The sequence below is a fragment of the Drosophila biarmipes genome, unplaced genomic scaffold (genome assembly GCF_025231255.1).
Source record: "Drosophila biarmipes strain raj3 unplaced genomic scaffold, RU_DBia_V1.1 ptg000029l, whole genome shotgun sequence".
NCBI classification, from domain to species: Eukaryota; Metazoa; Arthropoda; class Insecta; order Diptera; family Drosophilidae; genus Drosophila; species Drosophila biarmipes.
In genome coordinates, this window is record NW_026114544.1 from 338,893 (window position 1) to 363,247 (window position 24,355).

Genomic DNA, 24,355 nt, shown 5'->3' on the forward strand with positions numbered 1-24,355 from the left:
TATAGAGCCCTAAGGGCATTCCCCCCGACGAAGTAATACCTAACGGCAGTACCTTCGCGGAAGCGTGGAGGGGGTGAACTTCAGCAAGCTAGCACAGCTCCGAGTTTGCTTTCGATGCTTTAAACCACCACTAACAAAAAAAAAAAAAGATGAGCGAAAGATAATGGTGAATAGGTCGGTTACTTTTGTCGTTTGCCGTTGAGAAGTTTCAGAATCGACTATAAGTTCTGCAAATAGTTAATAACTTTTTAATGTTAAGGTAGTTCTCAAAGAAGCGAACCGTTTTAAGTTGATCTGGAACTTCAATTGTCGATTATTAAATTAGATTATGTTCATATATATATGCGCACAAAAAAAAAGCACAAACATTGGTCATATTCTCTTCTACTGTTGTATACAGCATTTTTTTTTCATTGTGGAATGAAAAATGAAAAAGGAACGCCCTTCCGCGACCATGCCACTGTTTTTCAGCAGTGATTGATTGCTGTTTTTCAGCAATTTGATTGCTGAAATATACGTATACAAAAACGCTTCCTTCTACGTGATACATACTTTTATACGCCCACAAATCGCCCAACGCTGTGGCGCTCACAGCTTTAATGGTATAATTAAAATTAGTAGCTCTCGTCAATACCGATTGACTTAAAAAAAATTGTGCCCATAGCGGTTACATCTATATGCCATCCATTTAGCCAAATGAGCCGTTCTATTACAAACCGAGTTGACTACTCAGAATTATTTTTTAATTTTTTTTTAAATTTTATATATATACGTTTTGGTAAATAATAAAATACGTGCATCAGGATTTTTAGTGGAAAAAATATCGTTTCTTACCTAAAAATGTTTAATGTTTGCAAAAAAAAAAACGACTCATATCAAAAAGTTGCTCTGTTTAAGTTTTTTATACCCTTGCAGAGGGTATAATGATTTCAGTCAGAAGTTTGCAATACAGTGAAGAAGACGCTTCCGACCCCATAAAGTATATATATATTCTTTATCAGCTTCTCTAGACGAATCCATCTAGCCGTGTCCGTCCGTCTGTCCGTCCGTCTGGCCGTCCGTCTGTCCGTCCGTTTCTACGCAAACTAGTCTCTCAGTTTTGAAGCTATCGGGCTGAAACTTTCCCAAAAGTCTTCTTTCTATTGCAGGCAGTATATAAGTCGGAACCAGCCGGATCGGACAACTATCGGGGAAAAAATTAAAAAAAAATACATCTTCGGTGTTTTTTAACATATAACCTTCTAAGCTGGAAATAACATTTTTTAATTAGTTCTGAATTTCAAATTAAATTTTATTAAAATCGGACGACTGTATCATATAGCTGCCATTGGCTTGTTTACAATTAAATTTGGATTCTTATTTCTTACAGGGTACCTCGATTATTATTTCTTAAAGGGTGTCTCAAGGGTGACTGTGTGTATGTGTGGGTGTGTGGACATGTGCATAGGAGTGCGTGGTACTATGGATATGTCACTCCCCCGTCCCTTGAACTTGGCCTGTCCTCAGGTGGATAGTCTTCGGTATAGCATTATATTATATCTTAGCTAATTTGATTGGAGTACAGAGTACAGAAGTTGTAAATGATCTACACAACTTCTGTACTCTGTGGTGTTTATTTTTTTTTGGTTTTACATTTTTTAAAATTAATTTTCTTGGTATGCTCTTAAATTTATACCATAAATACAATAAAATGCTTATAATAATAATTACAAAAGTTGTTAAAATTGTTTGAAACACATTATACTATTTTGTATGTGATTCAATTATTTCTTTTGTTTGAATATATGACAATGGTTCCAATTTTATTATATTATATTATTATTATTAATACCAAACTGGGGGTCTGTTTGGGAAAAATTTCTATCCTGCTGGCGCTTTTGCTCCTTTGGACTCGTCTTACGGTCCCTGTTCTTGCGCTAATGCCAACGCAGTTGGCATGTCCTTCGGCTTTGCCGAGAAAAGGACATCAGATAGGATGCGTCTAAGGTCCGAAATAAATACCCGGAGCGCATCGTCCCGGAATTTATCACACAGAATTCTTGTCGCAGGAGTGTGAGGCTTCCCTGTCTGAGGGTGTACGAGGTGTGTTCAAAAAAAAAAGTGTTCAAAATTTTCAAGAAAAACTATTAATTTATTTATCAATATTAATGTTGTCCCCTTCAAAGTAATCCCCCTCAGATTCAAAGCACTTCCCATAAGCACTTTTCGGTATAGCCTTGAGCTTTTCCAGCGATGTAGTCTTTATCTCTTCAATCGTTGCAAATCTCCGTCCTTTCATAGGTCTCTTTAGTTTTTGGGAACAAGAAAAAGTCTAATGGGGCCAAAATCCGGTAAAAATGGTGGCTGAGGCATTATTGTGGTGTTGTTTTTGGCCAAAAAATCTCTCACAAGCAAAGATGAGTGAGCAGGAGCATTATCGTGATGCAAACGCCATAATCCTGATGCACCACGCCATGGTAATCAAAGAATACAGTGATCAAAACTTTGACATTTGATCGAACTTGGCGTGCTTTTTTCGGTCTTGGCTCACCTGGGCTCTTCCATTGTGACGATTGGGTTTTGGTTTCGAAATCATAACCATATACCCATGATTCGTCACCAGTTATGACCCTTTTGAGTAAATCTGGGTCGTCGTTGACGTCATCCAACAGCTCTTGAGCGATGCTCATGCGACGGTTTTTTTGGTCAAAATTCAGCAATTTTGGAACAAACTTCGCTGACACACGACTCATGCCCAAAACGTTTGAAAAAATTTCATGGCACAAGCCAAGCGATATACCGACATCTTCAGCATCTTCTCTGATAGTGATTGGACGATTTTTCAAAACAATTTTCTTCTCTGCTTGAACGTTTTCATCAGTTGTTGGCGTGCTTGGGCGTCCAGAGCGAGGCTCGTCATTGGCATCTTCCCGGCCATCTTGGAAGACTTTGTACCACTTGTAAACATTTTGTTTACTCAGAACAGTTTCACCGTATGCCACTGTCAACATTTCAAGTGTTTCGGAGCACTTAATTTTATTTTTTACACAAAATTTGATGCAAATCCTTTGATCCATATTTTTCGATAGCAAAAAATCGCTGAGCACGCAAAACATCTTGTTACCTTTACGCCTCTCACAACTAAACAAAAAAGGGAATTCAATTGAAACTTGGTACAGATGTTAGGGAAGAGTGTACCAACATAACAATACAAAAAAATCGATGATCGAAAACATGTTGCCCGCGAAATTTTGAAAAGTCACCTAACTTTTTGAACACACCTCGTATATCTACTGTTCAATGACGTGGATCTGCCGTTTGTCACTGTAAGTGAAATCCAAACGGTCTATGATCGCGTCAAAATTTAAAATTGTGCCAAAGGAGGACCACACTGCATCAGCATGGCCTCTTATTTTACTTCTTATGATAATCACTGCCTGATAATGGCATGAACTACCATTGTATCGTCTAAATATGTGGTAGGCAGCGGTGGCGGCTTGCCTCCATGAAACATATGACTCCTGTGCCGCACATTCGGGTAGGCACTTGACAGCGTCCAGGGGCTCACTGCGTTGAACTGTGTCCCTAATTTCTATGACTGCATAAACCTTAATCTCTGGCGTTGGGGCCGAACTTCGGGAGGTCGTGGGCGCAGCGCGCAATTCTGCCACTTGGCTGGTCAATGCATCGATTACTTGTCTGAACTCCCGTTCTTTTTATAAATTTGCGGCGGCCTGTCCGGCCAGGGCGTTGTCAATAGCCGCCTGCACTACTCCTATAAGTTGTTCAGGATCCATGAGGTCTACCCTTTCGCCCGCTGGGGGGCTTCTACTCGTGTTTTTCGGAGTGGAAGCTCGAAGGAGTTCTTCACAATCTGACCCTGAATCGCTAGCGTACTGCTTGGCGCTTCTATACTTAGAAAATGGCGAGCCCATATACGCACACAAAAGGATTAGAAAACGAGGACACAGAGCCGCCAAAATGAGGGCTCGTATTTCATCACTATATAATTCACCTAGTTCATTTTAAGGGCAGTAGATACCTGTGCCCTTTCACAAAAATTAGTGTAGTGGTAAATATATAAAAATTATAATATTGTAAATTATAAGAGATATAGAGTAAATAAGACTGACACACAGCCTCAACCCATAGTCAAAATATTTCAAATCAGAAAAATTAATGAATTTAACGTAATATATTTATATATATTATTTTCGTTAATCAAATCTCGAATTTTATCGGGCTCGGATCCGTTTTACTCTCGTAGTATTCTTTGTTAACTAGCACTACCTTGCAGACTGGTTAGAAAATATTTAAATGAGGGGTGCACCTCCATTTTATTCAATGAGCCCACACGTATGTGCGGGAGAAACAATATGTGATAGGTGTGTGTGGCCATGGGTGGTCCTCTTCAGCCACACTGGTGAAACGCTGGTCTTCTCAGAGATGCCCGTTTGTAGGCGCGGGGGAAGCGGTCGCTTCTGGGAGCGCCCGTTATAGTTGAGTGGCCGCCAGCAGCTTGTGGTTGCCTCCCGTAGGTGCGGGGAGATGCGTTAGCACCCACGCGTGAGGGTAGGCCGCTGAAAGCTGCAGCTTGCCCCCCGTAAACGCGGGAGGAATATGTTTGCCGCTGATCGCACCTGATGAAGCCCGCTCGGTAGTGCGGGGGAGTATTGGGCCTTAACTTGGTTCTCGAATGTGAAGATCGAGGATCCCTTGCTGCAGTCAAAGCCGGATGGCTATAACTTTACAATTGCTGATAAGGTTGACTTACGTTGGGAGGTAACTGCCCCCTTCGCCTGCTGGCCTAGGGACTCAGTCAGTGCAAAATAATAAGAGATATTTAACGGCGGTTGCCGGATTTTTGCAATGCTATAGAACTTGTGATCTTTATTCGTAAAGAGCTTGCAGCGAACTAAACTTAAAGTTGACCAAAATGAAATTCATACCGGCCAAGCAAATATGCTGTGTTTGCCGGCTATGCACGAGCATCCGGCCAAATGGCGCGTCAGCGGTTTTGGCCGCCGCTAGGCTTCGGACATTCGGCCATCGCCTCCGTCCGGTGAGCTCATTAGTTAACTTATAGTCTAACATTGAGTTTAAAAAAAGTGTGTATTCATCTAATTGTATTGAACAATTAAGGATTTTAATGATATTACTTCCGACAATAGAAATTTCTGTATTAATGCAATTTTGATTAGGCAATGTTTTAGGGATGTCCCATGTCAATAAAATATTGGGTTTAACATAATTAATTTGGAAATTGTTATAAGTCTTAGTGAACTTACATTCGGTATTTTTTTGTCTAATTATTCCGTTTATTCGTCAGTTATAATTTTCTCCGTTTCTTTATTAAATACTTTGTCTTCATAAAGGAAATAGTTTTCAAGTATATTTTCTGTTATAATATTATTATTTTCGTCAGGATAAGGAATAATTTCGAAAACAGGAGATTTGATTATCTCTGAAGGGATATGGAGAATAATCAAAATTTCATTTGTGTCAGTTTTGAGCCAAGTAGAAGTTTTGATTTTTAACTATTTTTCAGGGTTAATTTTTTTCAAATAATCATGTTTTAGCAATTTTGGATGGAATAGTCCTAACCTTGTCATTTGCATTCCTAGTTCTATGTCTTCTACATATTCGGTGAAATGTTGTAAATTAAATATTAATACGTTGACCTGTTGATCTCTTTCTGCTCTTTCTTTCAGATTGTTAATTATTTCAATTCCGTTATTTATAACATCGTTGATCATATTTAAATCAGTATTTTGGGCACTAGTGTCTACCAAATTATTAATTTATTGTTCCATTTTGCTTTATCCTCTTGATCTAGATTTTCGAGCAGATATTTGTAAACCGATCCTATAATATTAAATAAACCTCTTTTACTGCGTTTAGCTGTGGTATTTCCATTAATTTTTCTTTTAAGTTTCTCTACTAAATATCGGATTTGAATGACATCATTGAATTCTACAACTTCTTTCAAAAGGTTTTCAAATGTTGGTTCGGCTTTCGTTATATTTTCGCTTAAATAATAATATTTGTTAGTTGGGATTTCAACTGATCCTGTTTTAAATACGAGGTATCCATTCTGAGCTTTTATAGGATTTATCTCAATACTTTGTCCGATTGTCAATTGAATTACAGTTGCTAATATAATAGAGACTGGTCGGTTCGTTTCCTTCCGTTTGCCTGAAATTATTGTCATATTTGCTTTTATTAATTTTTTTTTTTAATTTTTGTTTTATAATGCACTAATTTACTTCCTCTGTTAGTTTCTTCAAAATGTTACTCGCCAACTTTGTTTAAAGTTCCTGTATTTGGGAGAGTATCATCCTTAAATGGGTTTGTAGTCTTAGATTTTACTAAAGGTGCTTGTTTATGTTTCGGGTATATCTCATAGTCATGGCGTTTTTATACCGTTGCAGAGGGTATAATGATTTCAGTCAGAAGTTTGCTTCGCAGTGAAGGAGTTGTTGAAGGAGTTGTCCGATCCGGCTGGTTCCGACTTATATACTACCTGCAATAGAAAGAAGACTTTTGGGAAAGTTTCAGCCCGATAGCTTTAAAACTGAGAGACTAGTTTGCATAGAAACGGACGGACAGACGGACGTACAGACGGACATATCTAGACCACTCATCTAGTGACGCTGATCAAGAATATAAATACCTTATGGGGTCGGAAACGTCTCTTTCTCTGCGTTGCAAACTTCTGCAAGGGCTTAAAATAATAAAAAAAAAACAAGGCATAACGCTATAATCGAGTGCCTCGACTATCATCGTATCGTTACCCAACTTGAGGGAGAAAATAAGAAAAGAGATTTATAAGCAGCAATGAAATATTGTAAAGCGTCACCGTTTTAGCCGATTGGAGGCGTTGAAGTGGGCGTGGCAAACAATTTTGTAGGTCAATCGAAAGGTTCTTATGAGACAAATACATTTTACAAAAACAAATTCTAGCATGACAACTGTGGCCACCACAGCTTTGGGCGGTTGGTGGACGTGGCACATTTTTGGGTCGATCGATAGGTATTGCTGGATCAAACTTGCGCTGCTTAGGAAGCCCAGGAATCTGCATGCCAAGCATGAATAATCTAGCATATAGACGGAAATAAATTAATAATAATAATAAATTAAATTCAGAAAAATAAAGAAATATTTTTTTTAATACAAAATTGAACATGGTATACAAACTTCGGCTTGCCGAAGTTAGCTTCCTTTCTTATTTATACAATATTTTGGACGTGTGACTTCAATATTTGTAGCATTCAATAAACAAGAGTTGTTAATATAAATTGCGAAGACTAATTTCAATTGCCCAGAATATGCTTGCCAAGTATGAATATTCTAGCTCTTATAATTTCCGAGATCTCAGCGTTCATACGGACGGACAGACAGACGAAAATGGCTAGAGCGAGTCGTCTAGTGATGCTGATCAAGAATATATATATTTTATTGGTCCGAAACATCTCCTTCACTGCGTTGCGAAATTCCGACTGAAATCATTATACTGTCTGCTAGGGTATAACATGTAAATGTAGAGTGCATTCAAAATGATTAGGTCAACCGACCTAGCTCCCTAGCTTTTAACCTAGTTGTATTCTTACTGAGAATACGCGTTGAATGACACTTCATTTATTAAAATTTTCTTCTTCCCAAAATGAAATTGTCCCTTTGTTTGTGGTTTTGTATGCATCCCATCTGAGTTTTAGGGCTTTAAGGTGTATAAAGTAGCTCGAGATAGAAATCGTTTGTTCTAAGACTTTTGGAAATACTAGTGGTTACCGGAAAATCCAAAAAAAGATTTAAAACGCTAATAATAACTAAGCAACTAATGCTACGAAGACGTGCCATATGTCTCTGAAAAGATAGTTAAATTTGCTAAATACTCTTTCTCTAGTAAAATTGTTTGAATATAATAGATTTATGGTTATGACAAAAAGTTATATTTTAAAACCACTTTTGACTATTTTCTCAAAATTGAACCTAACGATTTCTCTTTACATTTTAAATCTTATAGCCCATGAGATAACTCAACTTTTGATATAATGGTCATAAATATTACGGTTTGAAAGATATTTAGCGATTAAAAGAGCAACCAATATTTCTTTAATATGAAAAGCATTTGATTGCTTACATGCATGCCTATGCACCAACTATGCACCATTTATTTGATAAAAAACAAGAAAGGAAGTTAACTTCGGCAAGCCGAAGTTTTTATACCCTTGCATTTATAAGAAATAATGAACTTTAGTAAGTAATTTTTTCATATTATTTTCCCACTAATTTCCAAGCTAAAAAGGTTACATGTCAAAAAGCACCAAAGCTACAATTTGTTATATATTATTTTCCCACCAATTTTCCGATCGTTCCTATGGCAGCTATATGATGTAGTCGTCCGATTTTGATCAAATTTAATTCGAAATTCAGAACTAATTAATAAATGCTATTTCCAAGCGTAGGAGGTAAAGATATACGCTCCCGTATATTCCCACTACTCGACTGTAAAAGACAAAAATCGACGATGACCTCCGCTACCGTAAATAGTATACCCCCTCACTAAAAAAAAAAAAAATTTGGTGATTCGGGTTCGTGGGTACGCACGTTCACTTTATCCTGCTCATTCTCAGAAGATAACGAGGGGTCACAATATTTGAAATGCAATACAAAGGGAGGGTTCCGTGGAATACCAAACACACTGATTCTGGGATGAGTATACGCTTGCAATTAAAAACAACTCATACAGAACACATTTAAAACCGCCTAAAAAACCTCCGCAACCGCTTTTAATAGCTACTCTTAGCTTAAGGCTTAGGAAATTCGAATGGCTGCATCGCGACATCTTATGCCAATGCTGGCCCGACTTTAACTGACCATTTATTCATATCTTGCTTACACAGAGATTGCCTTTCCTTAACCTATGTCGAAGTTGCACACCTTCGATATTTACGTACATCCAGACCCCTCCTACACCACGTTCACCCCCGGTAACTTGTTATCAATCCTTGTGTTCGTTTTCCTTCTAATAACCATTCTACTGGGGTATTGGGCTGCTCCTTTTGTTCGAGAACCAATCGGATTGGTTCTAGGAGTACAACATACCTGTATGCACTCCCTGTAGATGTCAACCTGTTAAGTGAACATTCTGGACTATAAAAATTACACCACTCAAATTGCTCAGGATCAGTTCTTCAAATGCCTCAGTACTGCATACCTATGGATCTAACCGTAGAATTTATCGATTCGGAAAACGAGGTTGAGATTGACAACCCGGAATTACCACCCACGCAAGATTCTGATCTCGAAATAATCGAAAACTCGGATCTGGAACTTGTACAGGTTTCCGAAGCAGAAGATTCGGTTGATCGCCTTCTACAAAGCGTATTTCAACCGGCTGCATCGTCGACCCAAAATAGGGACCCAGGATTGGAGCCTCTTGAGTGGAGCCAGTTTCCATTGGGGACTACTACGCAGGCTTTCTTGGAATCCCTTATCACACACGAAGAAGGTGAAGATGTATTTCAGTGCGCACAGGAATTTCAATTGGACGATGACCTATCCAGGACAGAAGATGAGGTTTTTCCTAACGACGACCACATCTTTGAAGAACTTATGGGACCTCAACCGCCACCGACTAACCATTATTTAACTTTGCTGGATGATGGAGATGACGACGCATTACTAGATGTTTTATTTGACCTAGATTCTTAACTTTTTAATTATAAATACACCATGCATAAAGAAAAATAAAGTAAAAACTATTTTAAAATTATAATTGTTTTTTATTTATTGAACAATTTTTCTTTGCCTTACAAATACTTTTTAGCTCTGCGTTGTGAACCAATAGACGATGCATATTAAAGTCGTATCGCAACCAAATTTTCCGTACTTTAGGACAGAAATAACAATAATAAATGGAGGATTTAGATTTCTGATAGGCGAAGTTGTGTATTTTTAATGTATGCGCCTTTAGACCGCTGCGAGTAGTAAAGGATTTTGTTTCTGAACACAACTCGCAATGGTACTTCACCATTTCGATGTTTTTAAAAATAAACTGACTTTTCTATAAAAAATGTATCTTATATAGCATTTGAGGGACAATTCTTACGTTATATATACTAACTTTATTTTAACGCTATCGAAAGATTTATATAAATTTAAAAAGAGATAGACATACTGATATGTATTTCTGACTTTATTCTCAAGTATTACATAGTTTGAATAAGTATTTTGGTGCATATAATGAAGACATATTGTTATCTCATTTACTCCATATGAATTGATAGAAGTGTATAGTTTTTGACAAGTATAAAGGACCATGTAATTTCTGGTTAAAGAATTAGTATACAACAGTTAGGTACTAGTGCACGACGAATCCAATCTTACGCTGATCAAAAATGGTATGCATATAAATTAAAAGTAAATACTTTATGACCTAATTTTGTTGAATTTTATAGGACTTCTTAGAGACCTTAAATGACGTGAAGCCTGTGATTGGCTACACAAAAATTGAAAATCTATGTATTGGATTTGAGTATAAGATCACTGGATGTAAGCTGAAAAAGACACCATATGGAACTAAAATAGCTCTGTATTTAACTGATAAGGACGATTAAGATGTTTGGATATTTCTACCTAAAAGTTATGTGAACAAATTTTCTACAAAGACACCATTTAGGAAATTAAATGAGAATGGAATAACTCATATGGTATATAAAGGAAAAGATCTGAACAGATTTAGTTGTGCTCAAATTGCATTTTTATCAGTAAATAAGTAAAGTAAATAAGATTCTTCAATATAAAGAGCTGAGTTCTTAAATCCAACAACAGTCTTAAATCAGTCTCAAAAAGAAATAGTTTTCCTTAAAAATGTACGCTCAACAGATAGAACTATTCTTGATGCAATTTGAAGGCATGCTTTTCGAGCAACTCCTACAAAGGATGGAGTTCCTAAAATCTACTTTGGAGGATTTAGAGGAAAAAGAGTTGATCCATTCGAAGTTTGGATTCCATTATAAACTTTGTCCCTGGAGCGACGATGATACCTCATCTGGACCAGACACATGTCAGTGTCATATGCTGCCTGCACTGAAAGAGGAAGCCCTTAGTCTAATGATTTAATATTATAAGTTAAACAAACGTATTGCTCCAAAACCATAAATAAAACGAATTAATTTTACTTAAATATATATATATATATATATGTTTTTTATTTTTTAAAATGGTTCTTAAACATTTTTATTATTAATTTATCATTAAATGAATAGTCGTTTTTCTTGAATTTTCTTTTTACTTTTAAAAAGACCGAACAGCATACAATAATGTCCGCAAGTGTTAGAAAAGTATCCATGCATTTGTTGCTTATTAAAACAAAATTGATAAGCGTTAGATTTTAAAAATTTTAAAAATTCTTTTTTCTGGGGATATTGACCATATGAATCGAAAAATTCTGCTGACCTACGACTTTCAAAATAAAATGCAATCCAATGAGTTCCAGGTTGATCTGAAGTGTCGGTATTCGCAATTATTAGTGCGGGATACTTTAAAATAGTTTTTGGTAACCTATCAGAAGGAAAAACTCCTTTAAAAATAGATTTTGTCTTTGAATGCTTAGAAAGAAAATGTTCAATTTGTAAAGTATTCATTTTAAAAGAGCGTACGAATATTTCTATGCTTATCAATATCAATCATTGAATCGTATTCACAGTATACCAAGCAAGTAACTGCTTCAGCAAGTGGTTCCGAAAATCTTCCTTCGATTCTTATAGTACCTTGAGAGATTAAATTTGAACATATAGTCGAATTTGATTGATCAGCAGTTAAGTCAAAGGCTAATATAAAACTGTTTGAATCCAACATTTCCTTGGTAATTTGTAGTCCACGATCGTAATGTTTAATTCCACATGATCTAAAAAGCATATTATAACCTCTTGAGCTCTGAACCTTTTCAGCGTTCGAGTAATCGAACTCCAGAGCCTGGGAAGGAACTTGAACTCCGTTAACCAATAGGTTAAAGCGTTGAATTTTAAAATGTTCAAATTTAAATGGGTCTAAGCCTCGGTTTCCTGAGTATGAGCGGTTCTTAACCATACAAAAGGCCAGAAAATTTGGTATTTGACCAATAACTGCGTTGTCTATCGACAGTGTATTGTTGCCCGGATATATTGTAAATGATTTGACTTCAACCTTGCTGAATGGGTACAGAGCATTTTTTGTTTGTAAAACATGATGATGAGCCAATAAAATGCTTGGGTTAACTGTTATGTGGTTCATGAAAAGTTGTGCTTCAAGTATCTTTAAATTTGATTCAGTACCAGTTTCCATTAAATAAAACGCTGTTTTTTCAATATTGAAATTGATTCTTAAATCAACATTGTTAACAAGCAGTTTAGTTTGATTGAAAATATCTCCCTGAACTTTTCCGAATAACTCAACCTTGTTACTATTTTGAAACATATTTTTAAGGGTTTCATTCGAGTCCGGATAAACATATTTCCCTGCTATTATTCTTCCAAAATTGGGAAAATAACCTTGGAAGGCCAAGTGACTTTCAGAGGCGTCACTCCCATAGTTTAAAATTGTTTGCAAATACGCTCTATAGTGATAATTATTATCACTTTGCGATACCAGTATATTATTTAAATAAACTGACGAACTTCTAAATATTGAATGTAGAATATTGTTTACAACACCAACAGCATTTCCTTCAATGCTGTTGTTATCATTTTTTTTAAGTTGCACAACAAGTCGTAAATAAACACAAGATAAATCTCGATACGTTTCACCATTTCCCAAGCAAACAAATTCGATTGAAGAGGCACCGTCCAAAGAAGCAATTGGGTTGTATGAGACTTCTTCAGTTCTTAGAATAGAACTTTGCGTGGGGTGTGCCGCAAACAAATCTAATTCATACATTCGATATGCGTACTCATTTTGCTTTAGAAAAAATATCTTTAATATTTAATTTTCTTGTTGATTTTTTTTTTTATGTTGCGTTTGGGTATGTTTACGTTGTCGTTTAGATGTATAATGAAGTCGTTTTTTCCTATTACCTAGCCCTCTATTTCTTTTTCCACTTCCACTTTGAAAACGGGTAATTTTATCAATTGCTTTATTTGAAAGATTTTGTAAAGCAATTTTACTTTGTTCTTGAATTATATTTCTTAAAGGCTTTCTCCCAAATTCATTGATTACAGTTATGCCCGAAAGAAAAAGTTTTATGTAATTAAAAAGACCGCTAAAAAAATTTCCTATTCCTCGTCCTTGTTGCACTATATGCGGAGATATGTAAAGACTTCCTATGTTGCTTAAGCCCCCACCACACTGATTTACATAATAATCCTGATAAGATTTCACCATGATGACTATTTTGGTTCTAAATAAATAATATTTGGGTATGCATTATTTATAGTCCTGACCTTCTTCTTCTTCTAAAGTGAAGAGTAACGAAAATGGGAACAGCTGAAATGGTACCTTATATCCATTGGAATCAGTAATGAGTATTGAGATTTCATTTGGCGACCATATTTCCAAAGGGTAATATTCAATATTTTTAAATTGAATATTTCTTTCCTTTCCATTATAATGCATTACACGAAGACATCGTTGTCTTTTACTACCTACTGACCTTGGTTTTATTATGTCAGTGTAAATAAAAATCAATCCATTTTCAGGAATATTCGTTTTAACGGATACATTTTTATACCTAAATGTTTCAGCATTTACAAGACTAACAAACTCGGTTTCTTCAACGACATTTTTATCTTGGTTAGGTGTATATTTAATGTAATTATTCAAATATATGTCTGAAATACCGACTTCCCAATCATCGTTCATGTCTTCTGGAATGTTAACAATGTTTGTAAATGCACACTTTACGTTGTCAGGAAATACATTCATTGAGTCGTTACTTAACAATGTGAAAAAAATCTCATTTAAATAACCCATATTTGATATTTATGGAAGTTAATGATACGAAATCCAATTTAATTTATTTTTACCAGTTTGTACTGGATTTTTTGTTCTAACCGATCGCATTAACCTTTCACGTCCTGTTACATTTTTAAAATTTTGATAAGGTAAAGTTTCCGTTTTCAATTTTTGTAGTTTTGCTTTGAATTTGCGTTGTCGTTCATTAGGTTTCGCTTTGAGCACTGGTTTCTCTAATCCTATTTTCTTTTTATCTGTTTCACTATCTAAAAAAGAGGTATCACTCACTTTTCGTTTATCTGAAACAACATTTTCTTTTGTGCTTGAACTAAAATCCTCATTATCACTTTCAGGTTTTAAATCGGGAAACTCAAATTTTTCCGGACGTGAGTGATCGTACTTTGATGTTGATTTTGATGTGCTGGGTTTTATAACAATCCAATCAGTGGTTTGGGATTCAATTGTTTTGGTTGTAATAGGATTCGCTTTTTGTTCATTTTGAAAATTCCATGATTTATTACGTTTTTCGTTTTGATAGTAACTTAATTCTTGACGAATTTTGATCCATTTATCGAAATCACTTATTTTGTTATTATTTAATATTGGTAAAAATTGTATATTTATTAATTCATTTCCTCTATCATTGTTTATCAATTTCTGATAGCTGTTAGGATGCATTAAAATTACTTTGCTTAAATTATGTTAATTCTTAATCATTTTTTAATAGTTTTCCAAAAATTCCAGAAAGCAATGAAGTTATTAGAATCGGTAGAAATCCCCCTTTTTGAATAAGGACTTTTCTCTTAGAGTTTAATGTACGTTTTGGGCACGAAAGGTATCGCAATGCATTTTTATACTTTTTTAGAGCATTAAGATGGGATTTAGTAACTTTATGGTTTCCCTGTAATGTGTTCAATACAATCTCTACTATTGTTTTTACCAGGTCACTATTACTATTGCTTATAATTGCCTTACGTAGTCTATTGTCGGCCTTTTTGAGCACATACAATAAATGTTTTAGGCTCTTTTTGTAAACCATTTTCATTTGAATAGCACACAGAATATTCTGAATTAAAAATGTCAGATCTAAATCTTAAGAGATCGTTAATGCCCTGAGTGAGATTAATAAGTAAATATCCGTGAGGTTGCTCCGTTACTTTTTTATATATTCTAAATAGCTCCGTGGGGTTTTCTGGGTAAATTTGTCTTGCTAAACATTGAAATTGAAGCTTATGACGAGGATTTTTGAAAGCAACAATGTATTTGGTATTTAGTGAAATATCTCTGGTGTGCGAAGATTTATGAAATATGTTCTGAGTTACCACTATTACTGATAAATTCCTATGGTGTGATCCTTTTGTAAACAGCTCACACACATTTTTATTAAAGGCTCCCATCATCAAGTCATCCAATATTAAAAGAATTGGTTCATTCGTTTCATTTTCAACTGTTTCAGGGACTCCTTTAAAATATTCAATCTTTTCGAAATTGGGCTTGGCACTCTCCTCTGCATAACACCAAATAATTCGATCTATTGAAATATTAAAAAGACCATTCTTTTTGGTGATTAGATTTTCTAAAAAGGTTGTTTTTCCCGATCCTGAGGGTCCACAAATAAGCATTGTAAAAGGATGTATAAATTGTGTAAACATTTTTTATTAAAAAAATTTTTTTATTCGGAATGAATTTTAATATATTATATTATTACTAATTGCTTATATAATGTTTTTAAGTTATATTAGGTTTTATTAATATTCACTTGATCGCGTTTCTTGGAGCAGTTCTTCTCGAAATGAGTATCAGATCCGCAATAATTACAATAAATAAGTTGCGTGTATCCATTTTTACGGGGATCATTTCCAAAAAATCTCTTAAAAGAATCCATAATAAGAGACAACCTGATAGGACCATGAATTTCTTTTTACTAAATTTTAAACACATGTGTCACCATTACTATATATTTCATAATTGGTGTTTACTAAGAATACAAACAGCTTAAATAAATTATTTAATGAACATCGAAGTGGAAGTTTTTTCTTGTGTATTCTACAATTCGTAAAAAAATTGGGTAGTTGAGTTAAACTTCTTCCGATATCTATATCAATAATGTTTGTTGATAAATACTTGATTAAAAAATTCTTTTTAATTTCACCACGAACAAGAACTGTGTGATACTTATTGAGTGGTGTGAGTATTTCTTCAAGACTTGTGTATGGAATATCTCCAGCTGACCAATCCAATCCGTTTATGTTCTGCTGGTTAAGGTGCTGCAGCTTAAGAGCTCCATTATCCAATTCTTTTATGTTATATGGCGGTTTGAAATGGAAAAAATTAGGTATAACAGTTTCAGCAGGCATAAACGCTAGCTCCTTAACGAAAACTTGTTTGTTGTTACCAAGTACATATTGAAAATCTACTATAATGCTTGAATTACGATCGACTGTGTTCATCATTGGTTGAGATTTTTTAATCAACTGAGGGTGTGCTTGCTAGGGCTTTCTCCTTTATATACCGGTAAGACTAGAACATATTTATAGTTTATTTAAAGTAGTCTTACCTGTTGGACATGTGTGTAACTAAAAGAAATAAAACTTCTCGAAAGAAACAGGACCACGAAGTCATTTTTGGATTCGAGTATTATGTTGTTCATAACTTAAAATTGAAATGTGGGGTCTGTCAACTACTCGAAAATTTTTGCCGATGGTTTGGATGCAGCAAAGTAAAAATAATTTCATTGGATTTGACAAAGACTAATGGATGCAACTGCTTACGTATAAGGAATTTATTCAGTTGAAACTGGACCAGTATGACTTCTTGATGCCTGATACAATTATTGATCATCCGTGCTTGCACTCCATAAATGTAACTTTAGATTTAGGACATCAGATAATCAGTACGTTTTTGTGATTAATCAGTATGGTAACAGAATTGAGTTTGATTCTGAGTCCTGGAGATCATTACTAAGATTAGGCATATTTTTTACTACATTTTTATGTTGGAACTCCATATTAAGACAGCAAGTAATATATCTTTACAATAATCATATTATTCCTAAGTGTGTATCTTTACAAAAATTTGATATTCAACTATCTGATTTAGAAGGTACCTATGATAAGGATGTGCAAATAGATTTAACACGATTATGTTTTGAAATATCAAAAAAGATGCGTTCAGGAATAAAAAGGGATGTTCTTGTATATAAGCAAGCATTATTGACTAAGCAACCATCGTCATCAAATAAAAAATAATACTAATAAATCAACACCTTAAGATGAGCAAACAACAAGTTGTCGATGAAATTCATAAGGCAGCGCGAAAAAACTTCATACGGCGAAAGTTCGTTCAAAAAGGGATAAATGACACATGGCAAATTGATTTAGTTGAAATGGTACCATTTTCGAAAGAAAATAAGGGTTTTAGATATTTACTGACCGTTATTGACACGTTCTCAAAGTATGCATACGCCGAGGCAGTTAAGTCAAAGTCTGCCCTGGATGTAGCAGAGGCAATGAAATCTGTTTTTAAAAAGAGTAAAAGTACACCCAAGAATATTCAGTCAGATCAAGGGAAAGAATTTTTTAATTCCACTTTTAGGAAATTAATGGATAAATTTGATATAAATCATTATCATACTTATACGCATCTCAAGGCTTCTATATGTGAACGCTTTAATAGAACATTAAAAAATCGTATGTGGAAAATGTTTAGTATGCAGGGTAAATATAAGTGGATTCATAACATCAATTATCTCGTAAATCAATACAATAATTCATATCACCGAACAATTAAAATGAAGCCTATAGATGTCTGCACGAAAAATGAAGAGTTTATTTTAAAATCGGTATATAATATACCAAAAATATTTCCAAAACATAAATTTTTAGTAGGTGATTTTGTTAGAATAAGTAAATACAAGGGAGCATTTATGAAGGGATACGAACCTAATTGGACCACAGAAGTTTTTAAAGTTTTAAAAGTCAAGTCTACATACCCCGTAAAATATAAATTACAAGATTATATGGGTACCCCTATTAATGGGTCATTTTATGAAGAGGAACTTCAAAAAGTGAAAGACAAAAATGCTTTCCTAGTAGAGAAAATACTAAAAAGGAAAAATAATCAAGTGCTTGTAAAATGGAGCTGTTTCGATTCCAGCCACAACTCATGGATATCTGTAAATGACCTGCTAAAGTAATAAAACGCAACAATAACAAATTTTTATTCTTATAATATAAACATTTACTTAATAACGGGTTTAATTTTGACTACTTAATATATGTTCAATATTATAATGACCATGAGCCAATGCGACCTACTTCGAATAACTCGCTGGGATCCATAAAATGTTTTTTTATATTTTATACATTCTATATAATCTTCATGATTTAGTTTTTTAATAACTGATTTCTTAACTCCTTTAATTTTTTTTATACATCGTTTTCGTTTCCTTCCTTATCAACTAAACAAGAGTATGCCTTAGCCTTCAGTCCAACAAAAGAAGTCATAACCCTACCTGCATGTTCATCCTTCATTTTGCCAGGTTCCCTATTATTAGCTTGAACTATATTAAATTGGTTTTCTAGTTTATAATTTGAGGTATCAAATCGTTCAGGATTTTCTTTTATAGTTTCGTAAAAGTCTTCCTCTGAAGATAATACAAATAAATCTGTATCCATATAAATTATTTTCGAAGAAGGACTTTTAAGTAATAGAAAATTATAATAAAATTCATACATTAACCATTTAGATAATTCTAAAACAGCAACTCCTATGTATATTGGCTTATCATACATAATTTTTGATGGTGTTGATTCAATCGCTGCAAGATCTGTCCCAAATATCTCAACGCTATGGAAGTCATGTCTAGGTATGCGTTGTCTGAAGCCTGGCAAATTTTGTCTTGATTTATAATGATTTACTAATACTATATTTCTACGCTTGGCGACATTTTCCATTGTTTTGCCGCATACTGCATTATTCATTACCTTAAACAATTTTTTTTCAAAATCATTTTCGGCTAGTTTTCTTTGATCAGTGTTTAAATCAATATAGGGCTTTAACCAGCATGATTGTGTAAAAGACAAAACCCTATGTATTTTTTTTACAATTAAACCATGCTGTATACAAAGTTGAAGCTGTTTTAAGTGGATAATGTATTCGCTTTTATTCGATAAATCAGCTATAAGTTTTTGCTGCTTACCTCCTGGAGGAACTTTGTTTTCTGGACAGAAAGGCAAGTAGTTATGCGAGTCATGCCGATCAGTAGGATATTTTAAATCCACTTCTAATATATATCCTACATTTCCATCAGCAGAAATATTTTTGAAATCGAAAGATTCTAATTGATCATTACTTAAAAATTTAAATCCTGAAAGCGGTAAGGGTTGACTCATTGCCCAACCATATAAATTATTTGCATCAATATAGCTGAGGCAGAATTTGAAATTCGGTACAATTTTCCGCTTCAGTGCACCGTTTTAAGAAATTCTTAAAACTAAACTTCTTATCCTACACATAAATATTATTGGGTGGCCTTTAGATATAAACCCTGAAAAGTGTTCCCAATAAGAAATTTAAAACATAAACCTTAAAGTGATCCCACTAGCTAATTTTTCTATACACACCCGTCAAACTTTATTGTAGACACAAACAATTTCGATATCCTCAGCCCTGAAAAGTGATCCTATAAGTCTTATACAACTTGAACATTAAAGTGATTCTTCAGCTCATTTTTCCTAGACACACTCCTCAAAAGGAATCGTATAGCGGCGGTCATCGCAGCGGCAGTCTCGGCAGCGTCCAAACCTCCGCTGCGAAAACCGCCGCTCCCGTATATTCCCACTACTCGACTGTAAAAGGCAAAAAACGACGATGACCTCCGCTACCGTAAATAGTATACCCCCTCACTAAAAAAAAAAAAAAATTGGTGTCATTGGAAAGCATTTTTCAAGCCCTTTCCAATGGTATAATTTTCTCTGTTCTAAAATAAAAACTGCACATTTTGAAAAAAACTCACAAAATTAAAATTTCACACCATCGCGCACAAGCAGTCATGAGCAAGGACTCGAGGGTAGGGGTGAGATTCGGGTTCGTGGGTACGCACGTTCACTTTATCCTGCTCATTCTCAGAAGATAACGAGGGGTCACAATATTTGAAATGCAATACAAAGGGAGGGTTCCGTGGAATACCAAACACACTGATTCTGGGATGAGTATACGCTTGCAATTAAAAACAACTCATACAAAATACATTTAAAACCGCCTAAAAAACCTCCGCAACCGCTTTTAATACCTACTCATTAATAGTAGCATTAGTTAAATCGTTTAAATAATGACGATTTAGTAACAAGAACAAAATTATCTTAGCAGAGCTATAATGGGATAAAATACAGATCTAGTCGCATAGGAAAAGCTAGTTTTATTGTAAAGATAATTGAAGGACGTAGTACTGTCCATTTCACAAAAAATTATTTATTTTAATATTTTTCTTTCTCTTGTGTTTTAGATGGCGTCTACTTGTCCAGCTCACAACGAATGTTAGAGCCTATCTTAGAGGAGACCAGCGAGGACGAGGAAAGTTCGCAAGGCAGCCGGTGTGGCTACCAAAAACACAGATCAACACTTTGGAGCTCAATGGACTCTGAAGCGGCCTCAGTGATACGCATAAATGTGATCAAGGGTAAGCTGGTGGCTATTAATCCCACAAAATGTCCTCTTACTGGTATTTTCGATACAGATTTATATGCAATGCCTAAGCGGGACATTGCATCCCCGGATCCTATTCACAGTCCTGAAGAAAACGTACAACTGCGTGGGCTTCTCAATCCAGAGTCCCATATTAGCATTGAAAGCATTCTGGTCACAGAGACATGTGTTCGTAGCACCAGCGAAAGCCAGGGGCAGAGGAGCGACTCACGCATTCGGCGAGGATACACTTTTGAGGACTTTTATTTCGAAAATGACTCCTACCACTCTCTCTCGCGGAGCTCCTCCCTGGTGCAGTTCGAGTCCCTTGAAAGACAATTTATGCTCAAGGAGCAACACCACAGTATGAACAGTCTGGGCAACAGCTCACCGTCGCTCACCTACGAGATTGGTGCCTCAAGTCGTACTATTGATAGCAATCCGGAAAGCAACAAGGGATCGGCTTCTTCGCTGTCCCTGATAAAGCGGTTTGAATCTAGCGACTGCAGTTACCTGCATCAAACATACTATGAGCTGAACAAGCTCAAATTTGAGACCCAACAGTCGCGAGACTTTCTCTCCAACGACCTGCATAAAAAGGAGCAGAAACCTAACTCCGAAACCAGTTCCAGTTCCAGCTCTTCCAGCAATAGAAGCAGTCCCAGCTGTAGCTCGTGTATGGCCAGTGTAGGCGCGCGGACAACTGAATCCGTAACTGGAGTACAGGACATCACTGCCGCGCGGAGAATACCGCCCAACATGACAGACAAAATCTCGGAAGATTCCGGCTACTGCGAGCGAAGGACGCATCACAAAAAATCTAAATCCATACCAAAGAATTTTGACAAGTTTTTCAAAGATGAGACCCTGCTCAAACTAAAAGAGGCCCCACCGCATTCGCGCAACTTTAATGGAGAGTATGATTTTTACCAGCCCAAAATAGAGCAAGCCATGAACACGGTCACACACACAGTCAAACACACAACTATTTGCTCTTCATCGACGTCTATTAATAGTTCACCTGAAGGGGCCGGGTATCAATCGGATTCTGCTTGGTCGCTGTCATCGACGTCGTCTTCCACCATGTTCACTTGGCTTCACAACAGTTTGCCCGACATTCGCGAGTCGCAAGGTCTACTTGCGGTCGGAATCATCAAAAGGGAATCTAAAAACGCCGCTTCCATTAAAAACAGCATCAGCCGGAGCCCCAGTTCCATTGACGGCTGCGACGGCAAGCGGCAGCTTGAGCAGATCAGCCGTAGTTCAAGTTTTAAAGATCCCGCAAGAAGTAAAGTTGGTGAGGCAAGTTTACAATATTTTAACGCCAGCTACCAGAATCTCTCGCTTTTAGACTATAAGGATAAGCGGCCAGCGCGAGAGCGTCTAAATCATAATTACAAAAAAAGGCAGGCAGAAGACATGTCGGACAGAAACAGCGTTGATGAACCATACTGTGAGCAACCTGATCAATTAATTTGCAGGGAAAACTTTTTGTTGGATGAGATCAGCAAGATATACGATAAAAATGTGTGTATATTAACGGATAAGCGAGCTTTAGATTACCGATTTTCTTCGCCAGGCTATTGCGATTCAAATACATCCGATATAATGTTAAAAGTGCACCACGTACAACTTAATCCACCTCCGCTCCAAAAGCGCTCTGCCCAAAATCTGTCCTTTAATAAAAACGTTACAAAATTCAACGAGGACCAAACCAATTTGCGCTCAACTTACGCCCAAAGCCTGGACCAGTGCCACTTTGACATGCAATGGGAGGCCAAGGCGGGCCGTTACCAGATCAAAATGCAGAAATCGGACGCCAAAAAAAACAGCCTGGTCAGCAGCACGCCAAATCTTTCGGCTTTTGACAGCCGACAGGAAGCGGAGGTCGAAATCTACGTAAGCAATACTCACACTTCGATGCAGCATTTGTCGCAGAAACCAACCCAATCAAACCCGCTAAGTATTCTGCTGTCAGTCGGATCGCGCCACTCCCTCGAAAAGGAGGTAAGCTTCTGCCCAGTGGTAAGCAAGTACTCATGGAAGAAGCAGTTTGCCGAGGAATCGACCAAGGATCACTCCAGTGAAGACAAACTAGGCCCTTCGAGCTATGAGCAATTTATCGTGGACAATGCGGACGCATCTGTAGTGCACAACTCCAAGGAGAACAAGAATGTCGCCCCGTTCTTCGAACACGAAAAGACGCAACTTTTAAGGAAGCAGGCAGTCCCACAAGGGGTATGTAAAATAAAAAAATATATATTTTTAGTTTTTGAAATCGCTTTTTTCTCTCTTTCCACTACAGGGAGATTTTCTTTTTCTCCTGCCCACTTCGCCTTGTAAATTTAATTTTTTTTACACTTCGAGCAGTGAGTCAAAAATAATAGCTTCTTTTTTTGAAAATCTGCAAGATACAAAGCACATTTAATATTGTTAAGTTTAATCAGTTATAAACTCGTTTAAATTCCAAATATATTACAATTCTTAATTTAAAATATATAACCTTTATTTTAGGCTTGGAATTTTTAAATGTACTGTATTATACAAAATGAAGATTATATTTAACATCTTGAGCTCACCCTAATAAAATATGAAGAAAAATCAGAAAAATGACAAGAAAAGAAAACATTTAACTAATAGTCAAGGCTAATTTAAATTTTTTAAGTAGGCATCAGCTATTTATATTTTTGACACGCTTAAAATAAATGTGAATTTACTTTATAGTCACAGTGTTAGGCAAGACACATTTGTGTTTTTATACCCTTGCAGAGAGTATTATGATTTCAGTTAGAAGTTTGCAATGCATAAAGCACTTGTATTCTTAGTGTGTATCACTAGACGAGTAGATCTAGCCATGTCCGTCCTAACATATAGCTGTCAAAGAAACGGTCAAAAAAAATAGAATAGCTAATTTGAAAAAAAATTTGCCTTGTTCTTCTTCTTTCATATTTTCTTTACTCTGGAATATAGAATTTTTTAAATTTTCAAATTAATAACATTTATTTTTGTAATATCACTGAGGCTAGCGACAATCCTTAAAAATTTAATATGATGTTACTAACATTGATTATTTCTTATAACTGTAATAAATGAAACGGCTACATTATGTATATTGTAAGCTACAACTAGGCAAACTTAAAAGATAAAAGGAAACAAAGACAGCTAAAGGTTGAATAAAAATCCTAGACGACTACTTAAGGATTTGTTATTCATAAATGTATTTCTTATATAATTTAGAGATCTTTTGCCCCAATAACAAACAAATAAAATATCTATAAAAAACATAAAGACGATTTTACAATGAGTATCACATTTCACAAATTTTGTGTACTTATATTCGATCATATCAATATACCTTTATATTTTGCTCGAATAACTTGCAGTTTCATTCAATAAACTATGGTAACTCTTTATACTCTTTATCGATCGATAGATCGACTCGGTTAGTGATCCTGATCAAGAATATATATACTTTATGGGTTCGAAAACGCTTTATTTTACCTGTTACATACTTTCTGACCAAACTAGTATAACCTTTTCTCTACGAATAACGGGTGTTATTATATCTTTGGTGTTTTTAAACATATAACCTCCTACGCTTGAAAACAACATTTTTTAATTAGTTCTGAATTTCAAATTTAATTTTATCAAAATCTGACGAATTTATCATATAGCTGTCATAGGAACGATATGAAATAAATTATAGCTTCTGAGTATTTTGACATATTTTCCAATGTTATAAGGAAATATTTTTTAAAAT

At 35.5% G+C, this 24,355-nt stretch overlaps 1 protein-coding gene across 18 annotated transcripts in view; it reads left to right on the forward strand.

Moving 5' to 3' along the window:
- LOC108035588 (uncharacterized) overlaps nt 1–24,355 on the forward strand; it is a 401,308-nt gene that overhangs the window by 172,713 nt on the left and 204,240 nt on the right. For 13 of the 18 annotated variants that reach the window (XR_007765723.1, XR_006367981.2, XM_050890391.1 and 10 more), the window contains 2 exons: nt 20,417–20,590; nt 20,648–22,833. Coding sequence is in view for 16 of the 18 variants with exons in the window: in XM_050890391.1 (XP_050746348.1) it covers nt 20,417–20,590; nt 20,648–22,833 (2,360 nt within the window). In the remaining 2 variants the exon portion in view is untranslated. Of the gene's footprint in view, nt 1–20,416; nt 20,591–20,647; nt 22,834–22,900; nt 23,848–24,355 lie in introns of those variants that run through there. The other 5 variants (XM_050890398.1, XM_050890395.1, XM_044092633.2 and 2 more) reach the window with 5 other exon arrangements.